The sequence below is a fragment of the Porites lutea genome, chromosome 10 (assembly GCF_958299795.1).
Source record: "Porites lutea chromosome 10, jaPorLute2.1, whole genome shotgun sequence".
NCBI classification, from domain to species: domain Eukaryota; kingdom Metazoa; phylum Cnidaria; class Anthozoa; order Scleractinia; family Poritidae; genus Porites; species Porites lutea.
In genome coordinates, this window is record NC_133210.1 from 29,471,018 (window position 1) to 29,498,940 (window position 27,923).

The window sequence follows — 27,923 nt, forward strand, 5'->3', positions numbered from 1 at the left end:
CTAGGCTATAAAAACAACAAGTTCAAAAAGTCGAAAAATTGAGATTTTTCCAATGGGGTTAACCCATGCTTTTGGTCCAAAAATGGCCATTTTTCCAACTTTTTTTTTTAGGCAACTTTGGTCAGGAAAGTGCCATTTACGATATTCTAGAACGAAAAAACGCCTTCCTAGGCTATAAAAACAAGAAGTTTAAAAAGTCGAAAAATTGCCATTTTTCCATGGTTTTGGTCCAAAAATGGCCATTTTTCCAACTGTTTTTGTTTAGGCAATATAGGCCAGGAAAATGTCTTTTACGATATTTTAGAACGAAAAAACGCCTTTCTAGGCTATAAAAAGAAGAAGTTCAAAAAGTCGAAAAATTGACATTTTTCCAAAGGGGTTAACCCATGGTTTTGGTCCAAAAATGGCCATTTTTCCAACTGTATTTTTTTTTGCAATATAGGCTAGGAAAATGTCTTTTACGATATTCTAGAACGAGAAAACACCTTTCTAGACTAGAAAAGCAAGAGTTCAAAAAGTCATAAGATTGACATTTTTCCAAAGGGGTTAGCCGATGGTTTTTGTCCAAAAATGGCCGTTTTTCCAAGTTTTTTTTTTAGGCAATTTTAGCCTGGAAACTGTCGCTTTTTTTCCAACTTTTTTTTTTTAGCCAACTTTAGCCAGGAAAATGCCTTTTACGATATTCTAGAACGAAAAAATACCTTTCTAGGCTATGAAAACGAGAAGATCAAAAAGTCCAAAAAGTGACATTTTTCCAAACGGGTTATCCCATGGTTTTGGTCCCAAAAGAGCCATTTTTCAAACTTTTTTTTTTAGGCAATATAGCCTAGGAAAATGTCTTTTGCGATATTGTAGAACGAAAAAACGCCTTTCTAGGCTATAAAAACAAGAAGTTTAAAAAGTCGAAAAATTGCCATTTTTCCAAAGGGATTAACCCATGGTTTTGGTCCAAAAATGGCCATTTTTCCAACTTTTTTTTTTAGGCAATATAGGCCAGGAAAATGTCTTTTACGATATTCTAGAACGAAAAAACGCCTTTCTAGGCTATAAAAACAAGAAGTTCAAAAAGTCATAAAATTGACATTTTTCCAAAGTGGTTAACGCATGGTTTTGGTCCAAAAATGGCCATTTTTCCAATTTTTTTTTAGGCAATTTCAGCCAGGAAAATGTCTTTTACGATATTCTAGTTTGAAAAAACGCTTTTCTAGGCTATTAAAAAAAGAAATTCAAAAAGTCATAAAATTGACATTTTTCCAAAGGGGTTAACCCATGGTTTTGGTCCAAAAATGGCCATTTTTCCAACTTTTTTTTTTAGGCAATTTTAGCCAGGAAAATGTCTTTTACGATATTCTAGAACGAAAAAACGCTTTTCTAGGCTATGAAAGCAAGAAGTTAAAAAAGTCATAAAATTGATATTTTTCCAAAGGGGTTAACCCATGGTTTTGGTCCAAAAATGGCCATTTTTCCAACTTTTTTTAAGCAATTTTAGCCAGGAAAATGTCTTTTACGATATTCTAGAAGGATAAAACGCCTTTCTATGCTATAAAAACAAGAAGTTCAAAAAGTTGAAAATTTGAGATTTTTCCAATGTGGTTCACTCATTTTTTTTTCTCTAATTGGCAATTTTTCAATTTTTTTTTTAGGCAGAATAGACCATTAAAATGTGTTTCGTGATATTTTAGAAAGAAAAAATGTCTTTCTAGACCATAAAAACATCAAGTTGAAACAGTCAAAAATTGGGATTTTTTCAAAGAGGTTATTCCATAGTTTGGGTCCAAAATTTTGAATTTTTTTCAGGTTTTTATTTTGGCAAAATAGGCTCTTCTAGAAAGAGAAAAGTCTTTTCTACGCTATAAAAACAACAAATTAAAAAAGTCGAAGAATTAGGATTTTTCCAAAGGGGCTAGTCCTTGGTTTTAGTCAAAAATTGGCAATTTTTCCTTTTTTTCTTTCAGGCAGAATAGGCCAGGATAATGTGTTTGGCCACACTGTGGAAAGAAAAAAAGGCTTTCTCGACTTAAAAAACAAGAAGTCAAAGAGGTCGAAAAAATGGGATTTCTCCAAAGGGGTTAGTCTATGCTTGTGGTCAAAAACCTTTAATTTGTTTTATTATTTTATTTTCGTCAAAGTAGGTCCAAGAAAAGGTGTTGGACGATGTTGCTGAAAGAAGCCTCTCTAGAGTATAAAATCAAGGAATTTTGTAGTCTTGAAAGCTTTGTTTTCTATCTAGAACATTATCAAGGAATACGGCTCGGGAAATAAAAACAACTGATTTCAATAGACCTTTTCACGGTTTTTTTTTTCAACTTTTCTTATGGACAAGTTAAGGTAATTTCCACATCGCTGGAAAGGTTGCTTTGAAAAGTCATTTAATGACAACTATCCAAGATATAGCTCCTGAAATTCGCGAACATTTACAGACTTGTTTATAGAGGGAGGGGAAGTGGGATGCCTCCACCGTAAAAAAGTCTGCAAATTCTCGCATCTTTTTGGGGCTATATCTATGCTCGCTTAAGACGTATTACCTTCAACGTGGTAATATTATTAATTTTAGGGCGCTCTTTCCAGTGGTGTTGAGAGATTTCCCCTAACTTGTTCGAAAGTTGAAAAAGTCGTGAAGGTGTCTGTTGGCTTAGTTTTCTGTCCTAGGAGAAAAAGAGCCAGCACGAGAAGATGCCAAGCGCTATTGTCAACGTTAGTGCCCCAGCCTGAAATTAAAAATGAACAAAATAAAAAGGAATCAAAATGACGATTAAAATCGTTCTTTTTCTGTCTTAATATTACAGATCATTGTCGCAGGTCAAACTCTCAAAGTACAATAAAATATATGAAAACACATTTCAATGTGAGGCCCATAAAATACGCTTAGCCTTAAAAAAGTGAGCTATTTACAAGACTTAAAATATAATATATTGAAAAAGTAAAATCAAAACGTTTTCAACACTTGGTCAATATTCTGATGATGACCTTTAAACCGTTAAGATTTTTTTCAAATATATATTTTCAGCCTTGTAAATAGTTCATGTTTCACTGTATTTCAAACAATTTAACGTTAGTTTATTTATTCTATCACTGGAAAAAGCTAAGACAAAAGCATATCAAAATTTTACCTGAGCAAAACCTGGGTCGTTCTGCCACAAACGTTTTAACTTTACTTTCACGACACCGAAAGAACACGGCAGAAATGATTCATTGTTATTTTCCTGAGCATCTCGGCATCTACCATAGAAAAGAGATCATAGTAAATATGACAAACATTTATCACAAAACAGAGGGCTGAAATTCTGTGGTAGAAAACATTTATATCAATTAAGGTGTCTGAACACAGTTTTGGCAGTTTGTGAGTATATGTCGTTTGCCAAATCATGGCAAGAGAAAGGTTGCAGGTCAAAAGCTGAAACTTGGCAAGTGAAAAATATACTAACGAAAAATTTTCATTGGCAGGTAAAATATGACGTTTTCGTAGTTTTCATGGCAACATGAACGATTGAATACAACCTTAAAATTTCACTTTTGCTCATTTCAAATAAAATTCGCTCATTAGAGTTTCCTATAAACTTGCACACAGCTTGTTAATGATATTTAAAATAAATCATACACAGCTTATTATAATTAATCATTACCATTTGAAACTTATTTGACCAAATTTTAACAGGCGGGATTTTAGATAATCAATAATATAATGGAACTGTAATTATTAAATGTGCCACAAAATTCGTCTGTTCAACTTCCATTTTAAAGTTCTCATTATTTAAGATATTCTGCCAAATATCACAAAATTTTAATGAGTAGATTTTGAGAAATCGTTTTCTGTGTACCATTGAGTTTGTTTGTCTAATTTAAAACACGCGCCGTCACGCGAGTTACCGCTGACCGCTGGACCAGTCGGTTCGAATAATGAAATAGGCTTTTTACTGAAAAACCATCTCCTTGGTGCATACTACTTAGGATTTGACTGATCTGGCTGGAGAGATTTGATTAAAATGGAAATTATCATTGCGTTGGGAATGGTTTGGCGGGTCAGGTCTGGCAAATGGAAAGCGCCCTAAGACTGTCCACACGAATCCGAAAATTTCTGAAACCGTATATTTCTTAAAGGAATCGCCCTTACGTCCACACGAAACCAGTGAGTCCGCTCACCAAAACCACATCTTGTTTGAAACCACTTTTAAGAGTGTTCGAAGACCCTGTCCACAAGGATTCAAAAATACTTGGAAGAGTGCGGAAAGGGCCTAAAGTTCTCTTTTCTTCATGCCCCTCGTCCCCATTACACCCGCCCCCCTCACCCGTTTAAGGCAAACTTCAAGAAATGTATATTTATTATATAGACACCGATGAGATACCAGGAATTTTCCACTGACGAAAATTTGGTATCCAGTGAAAATACAATTTTTTTTTCACTTGTGAAGTTATCACGGTTTTCATGGCTACTTCAGTCTTAGCCAATAGGAAAAGAGCATCACAGCATCTCGCCATCGGTGTCTGTATATTAAACAGAAAGCCCGCTTGTGGTTAAAATTCGTATCCACGCGCGGGCATGTAATATCCGCAAAATATTTAATAATCGGCAGTGAATACAGAAAGCCATCTTTACATTACAGTTTTTTCAGATCCTTTTAATGCATTAAGCAGGGAGATTACCTTACATTCAGCGTTAGACTTGTTACACAATCTTTTTTCTTGTTTTTTTTTTTAATCATTTTTATTGATTAACGCGCAAACTATGAAAAATTACGTAAGGTTTAAACAAGCACTTACTTCTCGTAGAGCAAAGCGGCAAACGTAAGGTTTCCCTGTACGATGTCGTTTTTGGCCACATTCGTCCAGTGGATTCCATTTAGAGAGTAGTTGTATTCGACCATGTAAGCTAAGTTATATATCGCCTGTAAGTCAAAGTAAGATTCAATAATTGACCTTTTTAAAGTTCGATTGATATTTGGCCTAAGTTGTTCAAATACGATGGTCACATTTGTGACCGTGTCAATGGCAGTGTTGACATTTAACCAGGAATTAGATATCCCTCGTTATCGCTTTCCTTGTATAAAGAAACGTCTGTGCATTGGCTAGTTATATCTGCTATGCTCCTCAAAATATATGTGACAGGACCAGTTAGATTTCAGGCAAACCTTAGTTGATTCTGAAGAACAGCTTCAGTTATAGCGGAGCAGTTCTCTGGAACAGCCTGGCCTGTGATATGAGAGAGGCTAAATCTTTAAGTAAATTTAAACGATTGACTCATCTGAATTTCTGATTTTTAAAGTACTGTGTACACGGCATTCATGAAAAACAGGTCTTAGTTTGGTTAGTTGTAGATAATTTTGCATACCGTTTAGGGTAGTTAGGTTCATTTAAAATTGTTTTTGCTCCTGATGAATTTCTCCGTGTTTAAATACAGAATTATTCTATTCTCTTCTTTTCAATTTCCTTTGTCTTCTAGGTTAAATCAAAATTAACGTGAAATCAAACTGAGCCTGCAACTTCTACAATACGAAAGAAAAATCCCGCCGCTTGACTATATTGTTACCTGAGGTAAATCATTTTTAGCCGCGGCCTCTGCATACATTTCACCAGCGAATGTAATGTTCTGAGGGACTGTTTTTCCATACCAATGATTATCCCCAACCTTCAACATAGCTAAAAAATAAATAAACGAATAAATGAATAAATAAAGGGCAAGGATAGTGGAAAGAACTTTTATAGTTTAAACTTCTCTGAATCAAATCTTCCTGGAGTTTACAAAATAGTTTTAACATGGTGAAATATATTTTAAAAACAGTCTCGTCGTTATTTCGATGCGGCATCTCATAACTTGAAAACAATGGCCGATTTTAAAGAGGATATTTTTTCAGTCGATTTCCACAGTAACACAACAAAGTAAACAGTTGTAACATAATGTTTTTTGGTAACAAAACGAGCTAAAACGTGACAGTTATTTTGCGGAGAGGTCCATTGATGTGACAATATCCATAAAGTTTAAAAAGCGATACTAAATCAGTTAAAATTGTCTTTTATAATATATTTTATGAGGACGTTGTTAATTTGTGCGGGGATATACTTTTTACCTCTACTGCCTTGGGGCTATTCATCTTATGATCTTTGTGACGGAAACCATTTTCAATCATTTCTTAACTTACCAAATACCCAGCCCATGGCAGCGGAACGATTGTAGTAATTCCAGATACAGTCTACCGCAGTCACGCTGCTTAAATCCCCCTGGAAGAAAAATAAACTTACTTACTTATTCAAAATGGCGACTAGTAAGTCGACAAAATGGCTTACTCAGGGAAAATTTAATGTCTCGTCATTTGTGTTTTCGACTTCTTTTTAACCTAAATATACAAAAGTGAAAATAGATCTTACAACGGAAAATCAAGGTACCGGTATTTCTTCAGTTGTACTATGCGGTTATCTTTGGCTTATAAGATATGAGAGAGCTTTAGATTCTAAGACGAGAACGACTACGAGTACGACCTTTATTCAATACTGAGTAGTGCTCACGCGTGAACCAGCGTCAACTTGGCGTGAAAACGTGATAGCCGTCGTCATTCCATTACGAGAATTATCGAAGTGACGAGAACAATTAATCAAATGTAAAACTTTTTATCATTCTGCTATCGTGAGAGGGCTTAACTTCCTTCAGAATAAAAAACAGTACTCACTTTTTTTGTTGAAAAAACGTAAATTGAACCTGGAGCTTTCAGGGTTTTCTTTTTAGAACACGCACAAAAACTTTAAGTTAAATCTCGTACACGTACGTAGAGATCCATCGTTCTACCGATCAAGCGATCTAGCAATCCAGCGATCTACTGATCCATGGATCTAGCGATCCATCGATCTACTGATCCATCGATCTACTGATCCATCCCATGATCTAGAAATCCATCGTTCTAGAAATCCATCGTTTTAGCGATCCATAGTTCTAGCAATCCACCGATCTAGCAATCCAGCGCTCTACTGATCAAACGATCTACTGATACATCGTTCTAGGGATCCATCGCTCTACTGATCCTTCGACCTAGCGATCTATCGATCTAGCGATCCCGGGGGTGGGGGGGGGACTCCCATATGAAACAGACGGGGATGCTCGTCGTCTCGCTTGGGGGGGTAAATTTTGGATTTTGGATTTTGGTCTCGCTTAGGGTGTTCCGGGCAAAGTGCCAATATTTTAAGCCGCCAAGGTCTCGTTTAGGGTTCCGCGAAGAACTTGAGATTTATGACAATGCTTTTATAAACTACTTTTAGATAAAAGCATTCGATGATTATGTCTTTATATCATTAAAACTCATTGCATGTCGTATTTGTGTGTTTTTAAGCGGTCTCTTTTAGGGGTCAAAATTTGCTTAAGCCACGTCCAGATGGTCTCCTTTAGGGGTTAAATTCAAAATTTCCGACGAGCATCCCCGTCTGTTTCATATGGGAGTCCCCCCCCGGGCTAGCGATCCAGCGATCTACTGATGCATCGGTCTAGCGATCTATCGATCTACTGATAAATCGATCCATCGATCTAGCGTTTGATCGATGTAGCGATCCGGCGATCTAGCGATCTACTGATCCATCGATCTACTGATTCATCGATCTACTGATCCAGCGATCTACTGATCTATCGATCTAGCGATTCATCGATCTCCTGATCCATCGATCTTGAGAACCATCGATCTAGCGATCAGTCGATCTACTGATCCATCCATCTAGGGATCCACCTATCAAGCGATCTACTGATCCATCGATCTACTGATTCATTGATTTAGCGATCCATCGTTCTCGTCCTTAAATCTAAAGCTCTCTATTACTGTTGGGCTACCAAGGAAAGAAATTCCACAGTGTCACGTTATATTCCTTATATTGATCGTATTTGACTCTCACGTTTGCAGATAATAACAACTTAACCAAAAGTATCTGCAAGTGTCTCCCTTGACTTTAGATTTCAATCAACACTGAATAATTTAGTCTAATCTAACCTGGTTTTCTTCGCATAACATGGCTGTATTGTACAGGGGAACTTCCATTCCGACCTCGGCAGCGAATAGAAAATCAACAAACGATTTATACCTAAAACGAAAGGATAACAACGATTATTATTCATTCAAAATATTTTCCCGATTCTGATTGGCTAAAAGCACAAGTTTAATTCACCATAACCAGTTACTGATGACCGATTTGGAAGAAATTTGAGTTTAACGAGGAAATGACGTCAAAAATGCAGCGTTTTCGCAGGTTAAGGCACCGTTATCCGAGAAGACCTGGGGACGGGGTTGAGTTGTCTTGGTTGTGAACTTGAAAAAATGGCGGACATTTCACTCGTTTCAAGAGTAAGAACTAGGCGAAAAAATGGCTAAAAACATGGTAAGAACAACAAGAAGACAACTCGAAGGGCGACATTTGCTATTTGGAGAATATTTGCGGAGCTGGACAAACGTAAACGTACTCTATCGAAGATGAACTGAATATCGATGGATCGATGGAGGTAAGCATGTTTTAGCTATGTTTTTAATCTAGGAATTATTTTGAAATGAATAATAAATCAGTCATTGAATTCGGCTTTCGTATCATATGAAGAATTATGGCGATCTCGGAGGGTGTTATCCGCCTCGGCCTACGGCCTCGACGGATAACACCCTCCTTAATCTCCATAGTTCTTCATAAGATACTCAGCCTCATTCATTAACTGTTAATTATAAATAGGGCAGATAAGCCTAGACTGTTCAAGGTCTTCTATTTTTCGTAAAATGGTCCCCAGGCCAGGAGCGTTACATTTGCCTGCAGCGCTCAGGGCTCGATCCCTACGGTCTTACCGAAAAACAGGAGACTACATCAGTCTATACCAAGCTTCTTTTTAAAAACAAGGGTACGTAGGAGGTCTTCCATGTGAAAACGATGTTTTATTCCCACATAAAAAAGGGAAACCCTATTAACCATGGGTTCGTCTCCACATAAAGTAGCACATTGTAAAGAAACAATACTTATGGGTATCTTAACTTAGGATGCCTCCGTAAATTAGGGCCCAGCTTTTCAAACTTACGGCTACACGAGAAAACGTTTTGTTCTAACTTTTGATCTTTGGTTTTTTTTTTTAAGGAAAACAAAAAAATTAAAGACAAATCAGCCTCGTCTTCTCTTACATATTTCCGGTGTAGTACGCTTCTAAGCCCTTACGCATCAACCATCCTACTTCGGGATTCTGTTCTGCGACAAAACGAAGGTATCTGTATACAGAAACAGGAAAAAGGTTACAAAAAGGCTTTAGAGCGGTTTTCATTTGAGTGTCGAAAAGTAATTGGTTTTGCACTTTCTACACGATGCGATTGGCTTAAAAGATTCGCGCCACCTTTTCATCCAATCAGAAGTAAAACCAAAGCCAATTGTGACGCGCCCTCATGCATTGGCCAGAGTAATCACTTTGGTTTTGGTTTTACGACACTCAAACGAAAACCACTCTAAATAAGGTAAGGAAGAAATCAGTACATCATTGATACTTACACCACCCCTAAGGGGCAGTTCTTTTCCACGTACTGACCACTACTGACGCCTTCCCCCACAGTAAGACATGAGCCAGGATGGCCCTTGGTTGCAGCCTCAAACCAGTATTTAAACGCTTCTTTCTGTAAATAAAAGAAGAAACGAAATAAAAAACAGCATTACTGTTACACAACACCAAAGTCCAGCGGGGTTTCTGTTCCCAAAAGGAAAAATCTATGCGAAACTTTTACTGGACGATTGAATGGAGAAGAGCGAACATCGTGGAATATTTTAACTCTTATCTTCCTTATCTCTCCTTTACAACTCGAGCGCCCCGCATTTTAACTAAGACGGCCACATTCTTTATAACAAAAACGTTAGCGTAATAGTGCCCAGCACGATGTTACAGAGCCCTGGTATGGCAGTTGTTCGCTATAGGTTACGAGCTTCTGTAAAAACAATATTATTTGTGATGTGGTCAAAAACAACTGGGCATTGTTATATTCCTAGACTTTCAATAAACTAAACAGGGACTGCCATTGGTTGATTCTTGGTCACGTGGCCTTGACTAAGATCAAATGCATCTCGATCGTGATACATTAAGCAATGTACCCCGCTCAGGCTACATTGCAGCACGTGATCAAAGCATGGTGGAAAGTGGCGTGACAAAAGGCGGGAAAAATACTGCCAGGTCCTGCCAGTTTTCTTTTTCGTGAATGAACACAACAACACAAACACGAAGCCTCAAGCTAAAAAGCAACGATTTTTAAAGTTATCCAAGAAGTTTCCAGAAGAAAAACAGCAGCTAGTGGAGGAAAAAATGATGCAGATAATGTAAGGAAGGTACTTTGTAAATCCAGTTCATTCAGTGGTTTTGAGAATTAAATTTGTGTTGCTATAAGTACCTAGTCGACTGTTTTGGTTCGCCCCGGTTATTCTCTTGTTGCTGTTGAAGTGAAAGTCTAAAAATATAACAAAACACTTAATGTCAGGTCCCTCGGAAAGCCAGTTAGTTTTGTTTTCCCTCGAGTCCTGATGTTAGACGAACATCAGGACTCTCGGGAAAACAAAACTAACTGTTTCCTTCGGGATCTGACATTAAGTGTATATTATTGATCGGTGGAGAGTCTTTCTACCACTGTAGCACTCATGCCCCCCGCTCCCCCTTAGTACAATGCGAGTCAATATGAATACCTTGTCAGGGGGGTGTCCAGCCACCCAACCGTTATCGTAGGAAACGGCCAGGTTACTAAGGCCGTCTCGGTCGCCCTTGTCAGCGGCTCTTTTGAAGTAAATGGCGCCTCCACTAAAGTTATGGCGCATGTTGACTTCATAAAAACCCAAAGCGTTAAGGGCGGGTGGAAAATCCTACAAGTAAGAAAAACAAAAGGACGAAATGATCCTGCGAATACAAGAGTGGAAATTTTTGCGACTTATTAAATCAGACAGGTGTTTATGTTATATGAACAATCCAGTGCCACTAAATCAAAACTCCCCCCGGTAGTAAAGGGCAGAAACGTTAGGTTTCTTCAGATCTACAATCATGGACAAACGTCTTGGCGTAAAGTTGCATTAATTTGCGTGATATTTTTTAAGTCACACATGCGCAACCCCGCCCCTACCCCACAAACAACATTGAACGCTTGTATCCAGAATTTTTCTTAAATTTAACCCATCTCTCATACATTCCCTTACGCTACGGACTTTCTCATGGAATTAATTTACTGAGCGAATTACACAGAAGCGTACCTGCTCTGCAGAGAGTTTGAATAGATTGATAGCTTCCGTTTCGTTTTGCTGAACTCCATGACCCTGTTTCAGAAAAAGAAAATTTTGTTAGAAATGTTTCCTCCCTTTAAAGTTGATATTGGGCCTTCCATTGGTATCGGATCAAAATTCGTGGCAGGGACATAATTAGAACTTTAAATTTCCTAAGCAAAGAGCTTGTTTTTGTATTAACCCACTATAGATAGGGCATACTTTTTGTTGTTCCAGGATTTTTATTATTACTAACGAGATCAAATATACAATTTAAAATCGGGTTAGGTGTACAAGGCCTTCACTTTCTCATTTTGTTTAAGTTTGCCAATTACTCGCCCTTAATCGCTATGGAACTTAAAGTAAGCAAAGAAATTTAAGGTGAATGACAAAATCAGAGATCTGAGACAAACAAATATGTCTCTTGAGCATTATTTTTGAAGCTGCAAGCAGCAGGGATCAACTTTAAAAAACTGTTAGGCTGAACAGTTTTCAAAAACCCTAGTTTCAATCCGTTTCAATCTTCTTCAAGTTTGGCCATCCGTATTTTAACCTTCCTTTAAAGTTTTAAGCGATTATTTTTATGTTTCTCTTAATTTAACGGGCATGTTGTAATTTCATAATTTGGCTGAATTTCGTGACACAGCTCCTTTAAGGATGCTTACTAAGAGTCCGAACTGCCCAACCGTAAGAGTCCTTCTCAAAATAAAAACCCACAACGTTTCGTTCACGCTCCTTAGGCATAGAATGATTTGACTGGACAGTTCTGATTAATAGTCGAAGTAGTATTACAAATCACTGGTCTGGTATGGTAGTTTTGGTAAGTGAGCGACTATATTCTGCCATACAAACTCACGAATTTGCCATGCACACTTCATTAACAAACTTCGTAAGGTGGAAAAATTCCTCCAAAGTAACATCGTGCGCGCGACTGCATCCTGCCATATTTGCCATGCGCATGTCACCCTTGTTTCTTACCTTTAACATGGAAATCCCAAGATTATAAAGTCCCTCTGGGTCTCCCTTGTCTGCCCCCATCTGATAGTATTTCACCGCCCTGTTCAAATCTCGCTGCAAGCCGCGCTTACCGTAATAGTACATCTCTGCAAGTAGACTCTAAAGAAGAAAACATAACACGAGAGTAACGTAATCAGTATTAGATGCTGTACAAACGCTCTAAAAAGGACTTATTGTGTTTTAAAAACGTTTGTCCTACATTCTGTGCCTGCTCCCTTCCATTACCGTGTGATTTTAACAGAGCAAAGACGCATTGTCGTAATTGTGTACACAACTTGAGCAGTTGTGGCCTGGAAAAAGGAAAAAGGAAGAAAGAAAAAAAAGAACGGGATTCTTTTCTGTGACGCTGCGACACGACTGCAGCACTCTTAGCATCTGGGCTATCAAGCCAACTGGGCCAACTGGACCTCTTTTAAGAACTCAGTGGTTACGGCTGGTTCGATGTCCTTGCTCTTGCCCAGCCCAGATTTCCTTCGTAAAAGGTCAATGAGTTCTTCCTAGAAGGTGAGCTGAAACAATCCTTGAATGATCGCTGGAATTCCTCTGAAAACAATCTCTAACACGGACTCCTGTTCTGTAATAAGGCTGGTTTCTGGTTGTGATAAGGAAACGATCGTTTTAGTCTGCGAAGACAGCCGCCTTTCACCGTTCCTTGCGGCTCGGCCGTTTGGCTGGAACCATTGAGAGGGGGCTGTATTTGCGGGCTCAGCCTGAATATCAGGGATTCGTTAGGAGATGCTACAAAACAAAGGGGGAGGGACAGGAGGGGTTTCTCTGCTCGCTCTCTCCTTCCTCCTTTCTCTCTTCTTCTTTTCCTAAAACTGACTGATACTCAGCATATCGCAGCCGGGGATCGTTTCAATCACGACAAATTTTTCATCCAGTGATCGTACCGATCGGGAGAAAACAAGTTTTGAGTCGCTGCTTAAGGGCCTGTTTAAATACAGGTGGAGGGCTCCATTTAGGTGAGGTAACCCGCCTGTCTATATAATCTCTTATTTAAATTTCATCACGTTTACATAATAGGTGGAGTGAAAATACGAGAGATTATACCCCACTTATCATGTAAACGTGATGAAATTTAAATAGGAGATTATATGGACAGGTGGGTTACCCCACTTAAGCGGGATGCCTCACCTACCCGGGGTCCCCCACCTCCACGTAAACAGGCCCTAAGTGCTTTCAGTTAAGCCAGGTCAAGCGCACCGCCCAAGATGCCATTACTGAATTTCTTATTCAAAAGTTGAATCCGCTGGTAGTTGTAGATTTTAGATTCATCTCTACATTCCTGTATGCGCATTGAGGTAGTTATGGAATATCCAACAGCCCAGCAGTCTTGAATTTGATGTAAATGTCTTTAAAGCAGTTTGCTCCAACCAAAGATTTTTCAACATGACCGAATACAGAGAAGTTATCGTAAGATATTCACTACTCATTACGCGTGCAGGAATGCAGATGTGAATTTGATATGTTTGCAGCAACGACTAACGGATTCATTTTTTCAAATGATCGATTCATTAATGGAATCTATGGGAGTACGCTTGACCTGGCTTGACTGTAATCTGCCGATCACCTACTTGAGCATCAGACAATCCATGCCATGCTTGATGTGTAAGCCATTGGAACACATCTGACTCGTTCCCTTTGTGTTTGGCCAGTTCGTCATAATCATCCAAACGCACTGCTTCCGAGTGAGTCTGAAAATAAAGCATGCGGCTTCCTAAACTATCAAGTTATTCTTCAATATTTTTGATGATGACTCAACGCAATGTGTAGAGATGATGAAGCAAAACTCTGTCTGCCTCAGATTCAGATTTATTTTTTGCGCTATTACCGAACGTTACTGGGGTATACACATTATTAGGGTATACTAGGAGCCGATTACTCGACTCCTGGGTGTACACATTACAATTTATTACAAGATGATGGAAAAAAGAAAAGAGAAAATTACTTAAATGGCCTGCTGTGTGTGTACAATGGAAGCTCTCTGTCTTTTGTGGGCTCTTACTCATGACAAACTCGATTTGCTCGCGGATTGAGTGATACCTTTTGGAGACTTTACCAGTAAATATCAATGCGAATTATTGACCTTTTGAGAAGCTTCATCAAACCCTCCACACTGTGTTTTATCTGACAACCCAAAAAAACCCTCAAATTTGGTCCAGAAGAACTCGGCGGGGTATCGTTTTTTAATCCACCTCCGGATGTTTGGCTATCACATGAAACACTCCTTAACGTGATTCACTTCTCGGTGTTTGAAAACAAATAAAACACTCGTTAACGTGTTTGATATATCACTTCTCAGTGTTTGGAAAACAGATGAGATACTCGTTAACGTGTGTGATGTATCACTTCACGGCGTTTGGTAATTGTATAGAACCACGAAATATCCAATATCTGAGCAGTCAATTGGCGTGGGGTATTATTGCTTCGCTATAGAGAGAAACTATCCTTATCGTGGAACTCTTTGGACTGTAAATTGATACGTGAAAGGGAAATGTCTCTTAGCTTAGAACTCACATTTACTTCTTGATGTTCTTGCAGCATCTTGTCTGTTGTTAAGGCGGCTGCTTTATAATACCCTATAATAAATGAAATTGCTTTGTTAGGATTCATAATTTTACTTGTTCCAGGGTCCCAGTTATTAAATCGCGCCCGTTGCTATTTATTATCCTTTTTCTTTTTTCGTGGGGGGGGGGGGGGGGGGGGAGGGGAGGCGAAGAGGTAGAAGCTTTATTTTCTCTCGTCCTTGAGTCTAACTTAGAAACTACAATCATGGACAGAAAACTTGGTTCAGTTGTACAGTTTCAAAGCTTTTAAACATGTCCTAAATTAACATTCGCGCACGACTAGCAGTCCACCTGTCCGGAATAGCTTTTTAAAAGGCACAAAGCCTGGCGTAAAACTCTCGCATTAGCCTCACAAGGCGCTGCTCTCTCCTCAACCTAACTCCTTTTTTACCTTCGATCCAGACCTTTCGGGCGGAACTTTTGCATTTTAGAACGACGCAAAAATACGACCTTTTTTGCAAACTAGAGGCATTTCGTCATTTCAACTATCTGTTAAACAGTTTTCATTGGAAAAATGGTGTCAGAAAAGATGTCAACGAACATCTGAATGCTAAAAATAGTAGTGTCCTACCAATAGCCACATCACAATCCTGGTGAAGCCCATCGGATCCTATGAGATGTCGGTACGCTAACGCCATCTGACATAAAGGACTATCATTGGCTGCTCCTAACAATAAATATTTCCAGCCCTGCAAAAACATTACGAGCGGCCCTGTTAACAACACAGCGAAAAAGTGAAACACGATTTTATGAAGACCGAGCATTAAAACTCACAAGAAGCCATGGGCTTCTAATAAATAGTCTAGCTTTAGTTTGTATAAATGAAATGCTTCGGTGTGACCATTCACATGAAAGCTACTGAGCAGTACTTTCCTGTGGTGCTGTTTACTATTCTGTACAAGTTGACTCTAACTTCTGAGTCTGTGGATGAAATCCAAAAGTGTGACTATTCAAATGAAAGCTACTGAGCAGTACTTTCCCGTGGTAATGCTTTAGCTTTCGGGTCTGCGGACAGAATCCTGCGAACGACTGATACTCCCCAGTAGTCTTTACTTTTCTCTTTTACAAAAAGTAGTCTTCTTTACGGAAAAACACGAGGGTGAACAATTTAACAGACTAAAATACCTGGATCAAGTCTTGTGGAACCCCTAAACCGATCATATTCATAATCCCTGCCATGTAATGTGACTTGAGGTGTCCCATACAGCTGGAGACTCGGACGATTCCCACTGCTACACTCGCCTGTCTTAAGCTGTTGGACTTAAATACAGAAAATATGGAAAACTAAGGGCTGCTGTCACATAATGAGACAAACTTTTCTTATTTCAAGCGCAAGGGGAAAAGAGCAGTTGAGTGATGTAATAATGGCACATAAGTAGAGTTATATATATGATCAAGAACCACAAAAAAGCTATTAGCTAACTACAGTTCTAGGACATCCTACGATACGAATGAATTAACTGCCAATACGAATTGGATTCCGAAGAGTTAGTTTGACCTTGTTCCATCTAACTCGCTTTTCGCGAGGAATCTGGCGAGGAATGTGGCGCCGAAAGTGGAATTCGTGCGTGGAAAAGCGTGCGAGCCTTTTACGTCTGGTATGGTGTCGGAGGTGAAGCATCTCTCCCTTTTTCCTAGTCTAGTAAACCTGGGAATGAGTTCAGCTTAGTCCTGCACTCACAAAAAAAGTAAAAAGGTAAACAGACGAATGTGAAGATCACAGGAGGAGAAAAGAAAAGTTACAATTCGCCTCTAATACACAACCTTTAAGTTGTCAAACTTTTTTTTCCTTCTTTTACGATGGCCTAAAATAGCACTTAACCAACTGAATAAAATTAACCTACCAGTTTTTCACTGGCCTCTTGATACAAAGAAGCCGCCACAGACATCAAATGATTAGGGTCAGAGATTATGGCGTCTTGTGCAATAACATCAACCTCAGGGGACTCCCCTGATAATGGTACATCAGACTGAAGGTCAATACCTTCAGGGGTAGAGATGAGATCCTTAAGGGATTTGCGCTTGTTAACGCAGTGATCTAAAAAAATCATAGTTATTAGAGGAGACTGGTTATGAAAGACAACAAACATCAAATATAAAAACAACAGTGCTGCTGTTTATGTTAGAAGCTCCCTGAAGGTGTACAATCCTTTGTTTTCTGTTGAAAAATTGTGACGGAATAAATTAATGGGACGTGTTTATTGGTAAAAAATATCAAAATGCTAGGAATGCTGTTGAACGTTGTGCACCGTCAGGTCCACAAAAAACATAAAACAGAGGAGTCTGACAGGATAACCCATAAAAATTAAGGAAATAAGTAAACGAAGAAACAAATAGATCCCAGTTGTGGGAGAGGGGAGGGGAGGGGGAGGAAGGGTATGGGTAGAATTTCCCTTCAACGTTTTGGGATGAGAAACCTTAAATTGGTTATCAGTCATCGCAGACACTGTACACGTTATTAGCTCTGTTATTCTACACAGCCATACCTCTCTCCTCTAACTCTTTCTCTATTTTCTCCAGTGTAGCCTCGTGCAGGTTAACAATCTTTTCACTGCAACTTATTGAGTGATCATCCAGAGCTGTCAATTAAATGAGTAAACAAAAGTGCCCTGTGAATTCATGTATTACAGTAATCAGGTTGAAGCTTATTTCAACCTTTTTACAAGTTCACAAGTTAAATACATGAAAAGGCCCTGCGCTCTGCGTTTAAACAAGGAAAAATACGACGGAATAAATCGAATCACCATAATTCATAATTTTCTTCTGATTTCTTGCAATCGACTCTAGATAAAACAGAAAGCGTTTCCTTAGAAAAATTGTCACACTACACCAACAACAAAAAAAATCGACTCAATACCGCATGCAAAGTAAAAAAATGAAAAAAGATAATTTATTTACCCATGCTGAACATCAAGTGATCTTTAGGAGGCGAGAAGACCTAAAAACAAAGGAAATCGATTTTACAATGACGAAATGATCACCGGAACAAGTTAGGAACTGCGAAAAGACGGCTCAAAATACAGTCACAACTGCAACAAGTAAAGAGAGCAGTTGTTCAAAGGCTGACCAACGCAACTTCTTAACAGGGTGCCATGACAACCCAAGAAAACTCAGCCCAGGGCTCCAACGATTCTAACCTGTGACTTCCCCCTTATCGATGCGATGCTCTGTTAACGTTGCCTGCTTAGAAAGGGTTAGGAAATAAGGAGAGCAAGAGAAAACAGGTGTGCGCGAGGGGGACACTCGCGTTTTTCCCTCGCCTGCGCCCGATTTTTCTTGCGCCTATTATTTCTTTGTGCTTTTTGACTCGCTGACGCCACGGAAAGTTTGAGTATGGGTTCACATGTTCCCATCAACGAAAAGAATGTATTTTTTATTCATTTTTTGTAAATCTCCCATAGGTAAGGCAGTTATGCAGGAAATTTAAGCAACTTGCAAATGAAAAATGATTAAAAAAAATAATAATGTTAACAAATTCAGATGCACAGCACTTTCTTTTACCTGGTCTGCAAATAACAAGTGTCGTCTGTAGATACGAGTATGTCCAATGATTCCTTTGAATGTCTGTGAACCCTCGGTACCACCAAGCACCCAGAATCCTTCAGTGTCATGGTACGTAAATGATCCTTTTGGGAAACTGCAGAGATTGTCAAGAATGAATTAAAATATTTGGGGCACCATAAAACACTCATTTTAAAAGGAGGAAACGAAAATGTTGTGTGCCTTAAGTACCCGGGTGGTACTGTTAGCGATTAAAAAATCCGAGGGATTCCAAATCCTGACCCTGTTTCGGACCAAAACACGCCAATTTCTACACCCCTCTGGTCCCGCTTTCTCACCAAAACGGCACAAAGAAACGATACCCTATGGGGCGGCACATAGTAAAGGGCGGGGTCGATGATCGCAAGTGAGCGCTCTCGCCTGGGGTAAGGCCATGCTGACGAGTCTTAATGAGGTCGAAACAGCTGCCCAAGGCTGCCACTGCCCGGGTATTCTGTTTGTGCGTATGCGTAAGGTACTGATCTTACCACGGAGCTGGTACGTGTGCTTCAGTGCTGACATTGGTATTATTTACATAGTTATATAGCCAACATAGGGGAGTACCCCTACCTCCTACGTGCGTTCAGGGTCGAATCGGAAGTTGGAAGTGTTGGTTTTGAGGAGAGGAGAAAACCGGAATGCCGGTGAAAAACCACTGGGAGCAAGGAAGAGAAACAACAACAAACCGACAAATGGAGTCGACACCGAGATTTGAAACCGCGCCACGTTTGTGGAAGGCGACTGCTCTGAAAACTTCGCCATCCTTACTCCCCAACAATGACCAATCACTAGTAGAACTAATAAAGTTCAGACTTACTCTGTGTGGACAGCATTTGCCTCCCTTTCTAGCACGTGACCATTAAACTGCCTCGTTGTCACGTACACAGTGGTATCATCCACGGAGATCACAATCTGTACCCATTTCTTGAGAGGAAGTCGACTGTTAATAACAAAGGCGTGTCCAACTTCTGCGCTGTACTGTACTTGTATATGAAGAACGCCTGTAATACATTTCAAAACCAATGAGTAGGAACATGCATGCTTTTAAGTCTGGAAAAATAGGTTTCTATATTTTTGGGTAGTCATTTGCAATTTAGGCTAAGTAGGTTCTTTTTATGAAGGAGGTGTAGTTGTTGATCACCAGCGGAAAACTTGGTCCTTAAATATGAGTATTTATTCACAGGTGTATCATGGTAAATCTAAGAATACTGATAACAGAATGTATATATGCAATGTTATCTATCAGTGATTTTCTTGTAATGTTAATTTGCCATCTCGAAGTCAAGCTCTGTGGTTAAAATGTTTATCACAGTTTAACTATAACCCGCATAGAAGAGCCTGCTTGATTCTTTTTGCTTAGCTAAACGGGTTCTTATTTTTTGGGTCATTAAAATGGCAAATTTCTGTTAACAGGTTCTTCAACCACTAGGTTCTTACACGCGGGTTTTTATTGTATATCAAACATGGTGCATGTAAGCGGGTGCCTCGTAAGAAGCGTGAAAACGCAGGCGAGAGAACGTTTTGAGACCGTAGAAAAGACCAGAAAACACAACTGGGCGCACCGAGGCTCATACAAGTTCACAGATGGGAATTTTACCTCATATAAGGTTAAGCCTTACTTTAAAGATATTTCATAATGCGAACACCCAAACCGGGACACTTGAAAGAAGATTGTCCAATTGTCCAATCATAACGATTTCTGAAAACAAAAGATTCTTTCAAACGGGCCAATAAAATTCAAGATTTAACTATGCAACCGTCGAAATCTATTTTAAAAAACCGTTTAAACTTACCAGACCTCTCTGGAAACAATTATAAAAAAAGATATTGGTCCATTTGCAGAAAAAAAAAACTTGAGAATCCTTATTTTTTTTCCCGAAACCGTCGTGATTGGACAATCTTCTTCCAACTGTCCCGGTTTCAGTGTCCGCACTGTAAAAATCTCATATTATTTTTTCCAAATGCAGCCGTCATTGTTAAATGGCACAAATTATTATGCAGAGGAAAAATAACAACAGCAAGAAAGAACGTCCTAATGGACTGAAAACATGGCCGAATTCATGCACAAAAAGATATACGCGACTGACAATGGCCTCTTCTCGAAATGACAAAATCACGGACTTAACAACGATCAAAGGGTGAACAAGAAACGAAAATGGCCTAAGACGGCTTTGACAAACAATCTTAGTTTTTGATACGTAACAAAGATTTTACATTTCTCCCATCTAAAGTTTTACTAGTTAATCTGCATGTGATCTTCTTTTGCAAACAGAATTTGTTGAAGATAAGATCAATGCTACTTAACCCTTGTCATGTCAAGTTCGTACTCCGTCCCCTCTCTAACAGGTTACTAAAATGGAAACAATTAAAACAACCACATTTTATTTTTTAAAACACCAACAAACAAGTAGAAACACCTGAAAGCACTGTTGAAGATGTCTTATGTCGGTGAATCCTTACACCATAGCAATTTGTCAACAAGCCCCAAAGTTTTTAATTCTGTACGAAAAGAGGATCAGGATTATCAGTTGACTCGGTGACCTAAAAAAATCGCTATCGACAGAAAGGCTAGGCTTCCTGTTTTACAGTCACAAAATCACCGCGCACATTTCCGACCAAACTAACGCGTGCTACCGGCTTAACAAAGACAAAAGTCAGGGCTCAACATGAGGGAAGAAATAACCACAAAAGACATTTTGATCTTGTTTCTACTCAGCTGTTTGAGTTTCGCTGAGTCCGTTACAAACCTTCTTACACTGCTTCAATATTACGACGATGGAACAAAGAACTGGTTTTACATGAGTTTGACTTTCTTAATCTTTCCTTGTTTTCTGTTCACGGTTGCCTACATTATCTTTCATGGAACTAGATGGAGAGATATAACATGCATATACAGTGCCTTATGTCTCTTCGGCTGTCATCCGTTCGCCGCCGCATTCTTAACCTTAGAGGCTGTATTCGTCTGTGTATGGAAGAAAATATGGCACGACGAAGCAATTACAGAAGGGACTCACGAACACAACATTGTGACATTTGCTAACATATGTGCTTTCTTTGCTGCAAACTGTGGGTCGGCTCCTCAATTTATAATCCAGCTTTACGTCATGAGCGTTCAAAACAAGTCAATGAGCAACATTCAAATTACTTCCTTAGTGATTTCGTTTCTCTTTGTACTTTGGACTTTCCACGTTATGGAGGAAGACGACACGCATACAGCATCTACCAAAACTGAGATTTCAATCTTCATAGCACGCTTATTTTTACTGAGTTCGCGAATGTTTGCAGTTACTTACTTTGTGGTAGCATTTAAGTGGTGGACTATAGTTGGTTTGGTCGCTCATTTTTTTGTGGTGAAAATTTTACACCATGTCTGGCGATGCGGAAGAGGCAATTCACAAAGTGACGAGTTTTCTATAATAGCATTCGAATGGCTTTGGCAGTTCGTCTTGGACTGGCTGGGTTACAAAACTTTTAGTTGGAAGTTTGACGACGAAATGAGTGGAACAGGAAACACCACGAAACCTACTAAAATATTAGAACTACTTTCTACTATTCTTACGGTGTTTGAAAACATCACTATGATCTTGCTGTACTGTTTCATATTTCAACGATTCGACAACTGGTATTCTTTACTAGTAACAGTGTCTGTCTGTTCTTTTAGCGTAGTTGGAACCATTTTAAAATCACTTCAGTTAAAATTTTCTTTACATAATCAGAATGCTGTTGAACCTCAGTCATCGAATAATATACCGTAAAATGTTTGCTCGTAAGATAAGTAGAGTTTATCTTCATTTAGCGCGCCTAGAATTATAAGGCGGAGACACAGTGAACACTAATGTACACTTAAACCGCATTTAATTCAACCAGAGTTCTGAAGGGTCTCAAGCAGTGATTTTGTTACCTCTGCGTCCTGCTTCCCTGACGCATAAAAATCCCCAAAGACGCGAAATAATTCATGGCATGCGTCCCGTAGAACGCAAAGATCGATCGATCGATCGATCGATCTGAAGATGTTTTCGTAGAATATCCTGTTCATGTGATTTCTGTGGCTGTTATCGTAGCTGTTGTTCAACGATGCATATTTATTCAAGACTTTTTTGTGCTTGATATAGAATGACTGTATTTTAATTTCAGTAAACTGTGCTAAAGAGTTTTAGAGTCTGACTTTAGATTCCCTGTCTGGTTACATAAAGGCCCAATCATTTTCAATGTAGGACTCGTTGTTTTTTAACTTTGACTCATTGGCAGAGTTCTACCTAGGATTTATCGTTTGTAAGGAGAAGTCCCGAATGGCCAAAGGCAACGAGCTTCCTAGGGAGGTCCGGGGCATGTTCCCTCGGAAATTTTTTGAAATAAGTCATGATGCGTTGAGATGCAATCTGGTGTATTTTGAGACCCAATTTTGAGAAAAATTACAGTGTGTGCACTGACCTCGTCGCGTCTGGATGATTTTTCCGATATACTTACTTATATACTGTAATAATAACAATTTTTTTTGGGTGGGGGGGGGAAGCTGGGAATTTTGGGGGGGAAGCTTCTACCCCTTAGATACCCTAGATAGAACCTAACTATTTGTAACAAAATCATTGCTTATGTGAAGCCACCTACACTGTATTAAGTCAAGGTTGACCTCGAATGAAATGGAGGCGCCAGGTCCTAGGCCTTATGGGAAAATAAAATCTACATAAAAAACTATACAGACACCATCCCTTTAATTAGCCTGCAAGCAAGCTGTCAAGAGCACTCTGGTGGCGGGGAGGGAAAAGGAAGGAGAGCTTGCTACTGCACCCCTGGAATTTGAATATCTGCATCCAAAAAGTTGATGCAAAATTCCCATGTGGCTCTCTGTCAACTGAGCTGTCAGACTTCAGCCAATCAGCGCGAAGCGGAAACGAGCATGAATGAAAACAAATATTGAAAAATATGTGTCAAGGGTAATGACGTCATTACTAATGTCATCTATACCCTTCAGTATTTTGCATCGACTTTTTCAATGCAGATATTCAAATTCCAGACAAGAAGTTGCAAACTCTCCTTCCTTTTCCTGCCCTGCCACCAAAGCACCCTGGAGAGCTTGTTCCCCTGCTACCCTTTAATAGAATCATTTGATATCTTCCCTTTAGAGCTCTAGGCCAAGACAAAAGATGACTGTAAGTACTGGAAACTTTAGCTTATAAGCCCCTCAGTTATAGGCCCATCTACTGTACCTGTAAACAAAAAATACATCCCGTTATAAACCCACCCACCCAGATAGCCCCACTCTAGCTTGTATTGAAATGAATTCGATTTTCTATGATGTTTTGAAGCTTAAAAAAGCCAGTAAATTTACAAATTGATCAGCACTGTTGTGCAGTTTGTTTTGAAACACTTTCTAAGTCTGGTTATGGGTCCCTCCCTCCCCCCCCCCCCCCCAATATAACTAAGCCCCTCCATATATAAGCCCCCCTAAATTCCGTTACAAAGTTCTATAAGCCTGGGGTTTAAAAGCGAAAAATAATGGCAGTCAGAAACAAATTTTAGCTACATGTAGCTTTATCCCAAAAATCTAAAACTCACCATTACACAGCCCTTTCAACCAAATAAACAGAGTTGTACAATGTACGTTAACTCACCAGTTGATGTGATGCTCAGCAAAGGTGTTAAAAGCTCTGTGCTTCTGTGATTTAGAATTCCACAAAGACCATCAAAACAAGGTTCCACCATAAAAATCCAAGTAGAAATTGTGAACCTGAAGAGACAAACCAAACATTTTGAAATCTACCGAATGGCAATCTTTATTTTTAATTTTAACATTTCGTTTCAGTTCTGCTTTATATTTTACCACTCCTAAGTTTAACTCAGTGTTTTTTCTTCAACCGATAAGTTATGCTGTGCAATGTATGGTTTCCAGCCTGACTCATCCCCCGTCCCCCAGAAGAGTACATGTAGCGTTTTCCTTTCCACTTGAACCCTCCCTTTGTCCTCTATGCACCAGGCCCCAGTTGTTGGAATGGTGAATAGTGCCACTGGATAAATCACTACCCAATGGATAGTGCAAATTGTTTTTGTTATACTTATCCTCCTCCTCTTTGGACCATTGGGAATTAGTGCTCCATAAATATTGTATATTATTATTACTCTATATTATAGCGATTCATCTGGTGGAGAGCGCCATCCAACATTTGAACAATCAGAGCTAGATGTGGTTATAGTCTCCTCTAACTGTTTCATGACCCATTTTAAAATTTTGTTATTGTTATAATTATTATTATTATTATTATTATTATTATTATTATTATTATTAATTGTGATAACAACATCAAAATACAGTACTACAAAGAAGAAAAGGGGAGAGAGAAAAAAACTATTTACACCACAGTACTTGCACTAATCTTCAAAAATTATGTTTCTTACAACTTGTATGATAAGCCTAACTGAGTTTTTAACAACACTTTTACCAGTGCAGACCATGTGTGGAGGTTGTTAAAGCAAAAATAATAACAGCCTGTGTGGAAGCTCACTTGTGCTAGTTTGGGGAAAACTTCAGTGGTGGAGCAGGCATCGCCTAAGGAAAAGCTTACAAATAATAAGAGATGTCGATTGACTGGGGGTGAGTCAAGTTTCCAGAGAATCTTAGGCAGCTTAGAAAAAATAATTTTTGTCAAGAAGAATCAGGGTCCTACTGCAGATTTGATTCATGTACTGTCCTAATATTTATTCAAAGTTAGTTTAATTAAAGAAGTGACAACTGACTAGCAACTGCAATCTCATGCTTTCAGACAGCAACAAGGAAGAAACCATTACCGTGGTTTTGACCGGCTGTGTTCCTCTGCTAACTCCATTGTTGGCCACACTAGGGAAGGCAATGTCCTAAGAAAATCAGGTCATTTAAAATTAGAACTAAAATTTAAAAAAATAAAAATAAAAATTGTCTAATGAAGTTAACAGTCAATACTCTATTTGAAAGTGGATTCTTGATTCCAATCATACCACCTGTTTCCCAACAAGACTCTTATAATGGGAGTAGATTGGGCTGTCAGCTACACGATACAGTGGTTTTTGGAAAGTGTGATGATAATTACAATTTTTCTGGCTTAAATATATAGCTCCAATCCCACAAGAAGGATCTAAGCTTTTATTGGAATGTGACATTAAAAAATGGACACTTGTAAACACTACCATGTTATCCGCCATTTTGTATTTTTTTATTGGAGATGACTTGCTACCGAAACGTTGATAGTCCTCTTTTGATGTATGGGCCCAGGGGAAAGGGGGGGGGGGGGGGGTAATTTAGGAATTTTTGGATGGGGATGTGCTACTGGGATCCTGGAACCCTTAGCCTATGCCAGAGCTAGTTCAAGTGAATTTTGCTACCCTATACTAGATTATACTTCCCAATCCCCCTCCCCCCTATCTTAGAGTAGCTGTTTTCCAGAAATGACTGAGCTCACTAGCACAGTCCAGCCAAAAAAAGCCAATTTGATTTTTTTATATTTTTGAGTGGCAATTCCCGGTTTCCCTAGTCTAGACTAAAATCTTCAACCAATTGATCAGTTTCCTGGAAAATGATACCCTATTCTAGACCCTAACTCTCTGATTGTGTACCCTATCCCAGAGTAAAGCGCTTTAAAACAATACCCTTCACAGCGGCACATACCTATATAGCCCTTATATGGCAGTAACGGACACCCCACATGGGCACAGCTGATGCTAGACTAAAACTCAATGTTCAATTTTCGGGGATTCCCATTTTAGTCCTGCTCCATATTTGTGTCTAGGTCACTTGGTTGGGGGAAGTTTTTCTGGAGAAATGTGATCAATTTTATTGTTGGGACAATGTTGTTCTATTTTTTTGGTTGGTATGGCATGATAGAAAACTATCCCATAAACACAATTATATGTATTACTGTCCAGGTATAACAAACATTACATTTTATACTTGCTGAAAGCTGGTATTTGAAACTTTCAGTCCTTGATGTTGTTTTTTCTTTTAAAAAATGTCATGAATCTAACAGGGCTCCCAAAAAAGTCAAAGTTACCTTTTCACTCCAGTTTCTTTACCAGTCAAAGCCACAGGAAATGTTATCAAGTCAACAATATCTGGAAAGGAACCAAAATATATTTACTACCAGGTCAGATAAATTAGATAAATCTGAGATCTGCATGTTTTCAGTCTATGCATCAATGTCACAGGCTCACATAGAGAGAAGGATGGTTGTAGGGGTATTTTTATTTGGCCAACCCTGCAACAATTTTAAAAGAGTCGACTATATATTGCTTCAAACTCACCTCTGAGATTCTGACACTTCTCAATCTTTGGCTGATTGATTTTCAATAACTGTTCCCAAGGCCACAAAAAACTGAATCCGGGTTTTTTTGGCCTGCTCCAAGGCGGAACTAACGGCAGTCGTAGAAAGTCTCCAGCTAATACAGGCTTTGAATCTAATCCACCAGGAAGATCATCAAGCAACAAAACAGTAACTTGAATTTCATCTGTGTAAAGGTCTGGCTGCACATCAATAATTTTGTTCTCGAGATACGCCAGCGAGTCTCGCAGGTGAATTTTAACTTTTATTTTCTGTGTTACTTCGGTGCGATGAGCGACGATAGCATCGTACTTGAATTCTCTAAACTTTTTACTTTGTGCTCCAGTTGAAGTGACTTCAAGAGACAATCGTCGTTTACTTTTGGTTCGGAATGAGAGTTCTATGTCAAACACCGCTCCAGCATAAAACGGAGATTGTATCACCTTGATAAACTCGTCGTAGACTTTGTTGCGTTGATTAAAATCCAGTGGAAAATCAAGTACGACAATCGGTAATGTTTGTTTAGCTTTACTTCCCACGGAAACGAGTAATAGTAAAGAAGAAATGAAAAAGAGAATGTATTTCTCCATACCGTACAAGTAGTTTTCTGCTGCGACATCTGCAAGATTTTCGAAGGCGATACCTTGCTACTTGGATACAAGAAATCGGTTAGAAGAATTTGGAATATAATTTGTCCAAGAGACATATCGGGACATTTACAGCCAATGCAATAAGAGAAGATGTAGCTCAGCATCCAGTGCTAAGTAAATCTGTCCAATCTGTGCGATATTTTTAAAAGAAATTCCACAATAAAGAACGCAAGTGTGATAGAGGACAACCAAAGATGCAATAAAGAACAGGCGTTCCTATCCACTCCCCTAGGAGAATGGGTTCTAGTGAACTTTCGCGCCCTGCCATCGTTTGGTTGCTGTTGTTGTTGTTGTTGTTGCTTGTTTGTTTTTTCGTTGATACCACTTAAAGCCTTGCACTGACTCTTGCCTTAGCTTGTAGCAGTGTTCGTGCAAAGAAAGGATATGCACCAAAAAGAAAAAAAAAATGATGTTCCAGGAACCAGTCAGTTATATTTACGCGTTTCGTGGACCTCTGCATTCAGACAGTTTTTCCTATGATGTTTCAACCACCTCACACTGTCTTCTCAAAGCATGATTTTCAAGAGAAATATCAAATCAAATCGGTTCTGTACGACGGTGTGTTTGATTTTTCCGGAAATCACAAACCCCTCATCAAGTAATTGTTTAGCATTAGTTGATTAGTGGGTTTCAGGGACGGATCTAGG

General features: G+C 39.0%; 1 protein-coding gene across 1 annotated transcript; it reads right to left on the bottom strand.

The window, feature by feature from the left end:
• Positions 1–2,091: 2,091 nt before the first annotated feature.
• LOC140950902 (protein sel-1 homolog 3-like) lies at positions 2,092–27,471 on the bottom strand. The gene is made up of 24 exons (XM_073400119.1): positions 26,610–27,471; positions 26,360–26,420; positions 25,125–25,190; positions 23,954–24,069; positions 19,159–19,342; positions 18,303–18,438; positions 17,700–17,739; positions 17,288–17,380; positions 16,646–16,839; positions 15,927–16,061; positions 15,373–15,490; positions 14,752–14,813; positions 13,809–13,928; positions 12,193–12,330; positions 11,206–11,268; positions 10,651–10,824; positions 9,478–9,599; positions 9,120–9,203; positions 7,959–8,049; positions 6,135–6,213; positions 5,525–5,634; positions 4,759–4,883; positions 3,111–3,219; positions 2,092–2,708 (listed from the first exon to the last, which is right to left on the bottom strand). Exons 1-24 carry the CDS (start codon positions 27,214–27,216, stop codon positions 2,646–2,648), a joined length of 3,090 nt encoding a protein of 1,029 aa, XP_073256220.1. The 5' UTR covers positions 27,217–27,471; the 3' UTR covers positions 2,092–2,645.
• Positions 27,472–27,923: the final 452 nt, after the last annotated feature.

Bases quoted from the DNA above. Each gene is read 5' to 3' on its own strand.
- LOC140950902 (XM_073400119.1), bottom strand. From the start codon at position 27,216: ATGGAGAAATACATTCTCTTTTTCATTTCTTCTTTACTATTACTCGTT. The intron at 18,439-19,158 runs GTAAGTCTGAAC...CAATCTCTGCAG, and splicing joins GCAAATGCTGTCCACACAGA to TTTCCCAAAAGGATCATTTA. The intron at 13,929-14,751 runs GTGAGTTCTAAG...CTTTATTTTCAG, and splicing joins AAGAACATCAAGAAGTAAAT to ACTCACTCGGAAGCAGTGCG.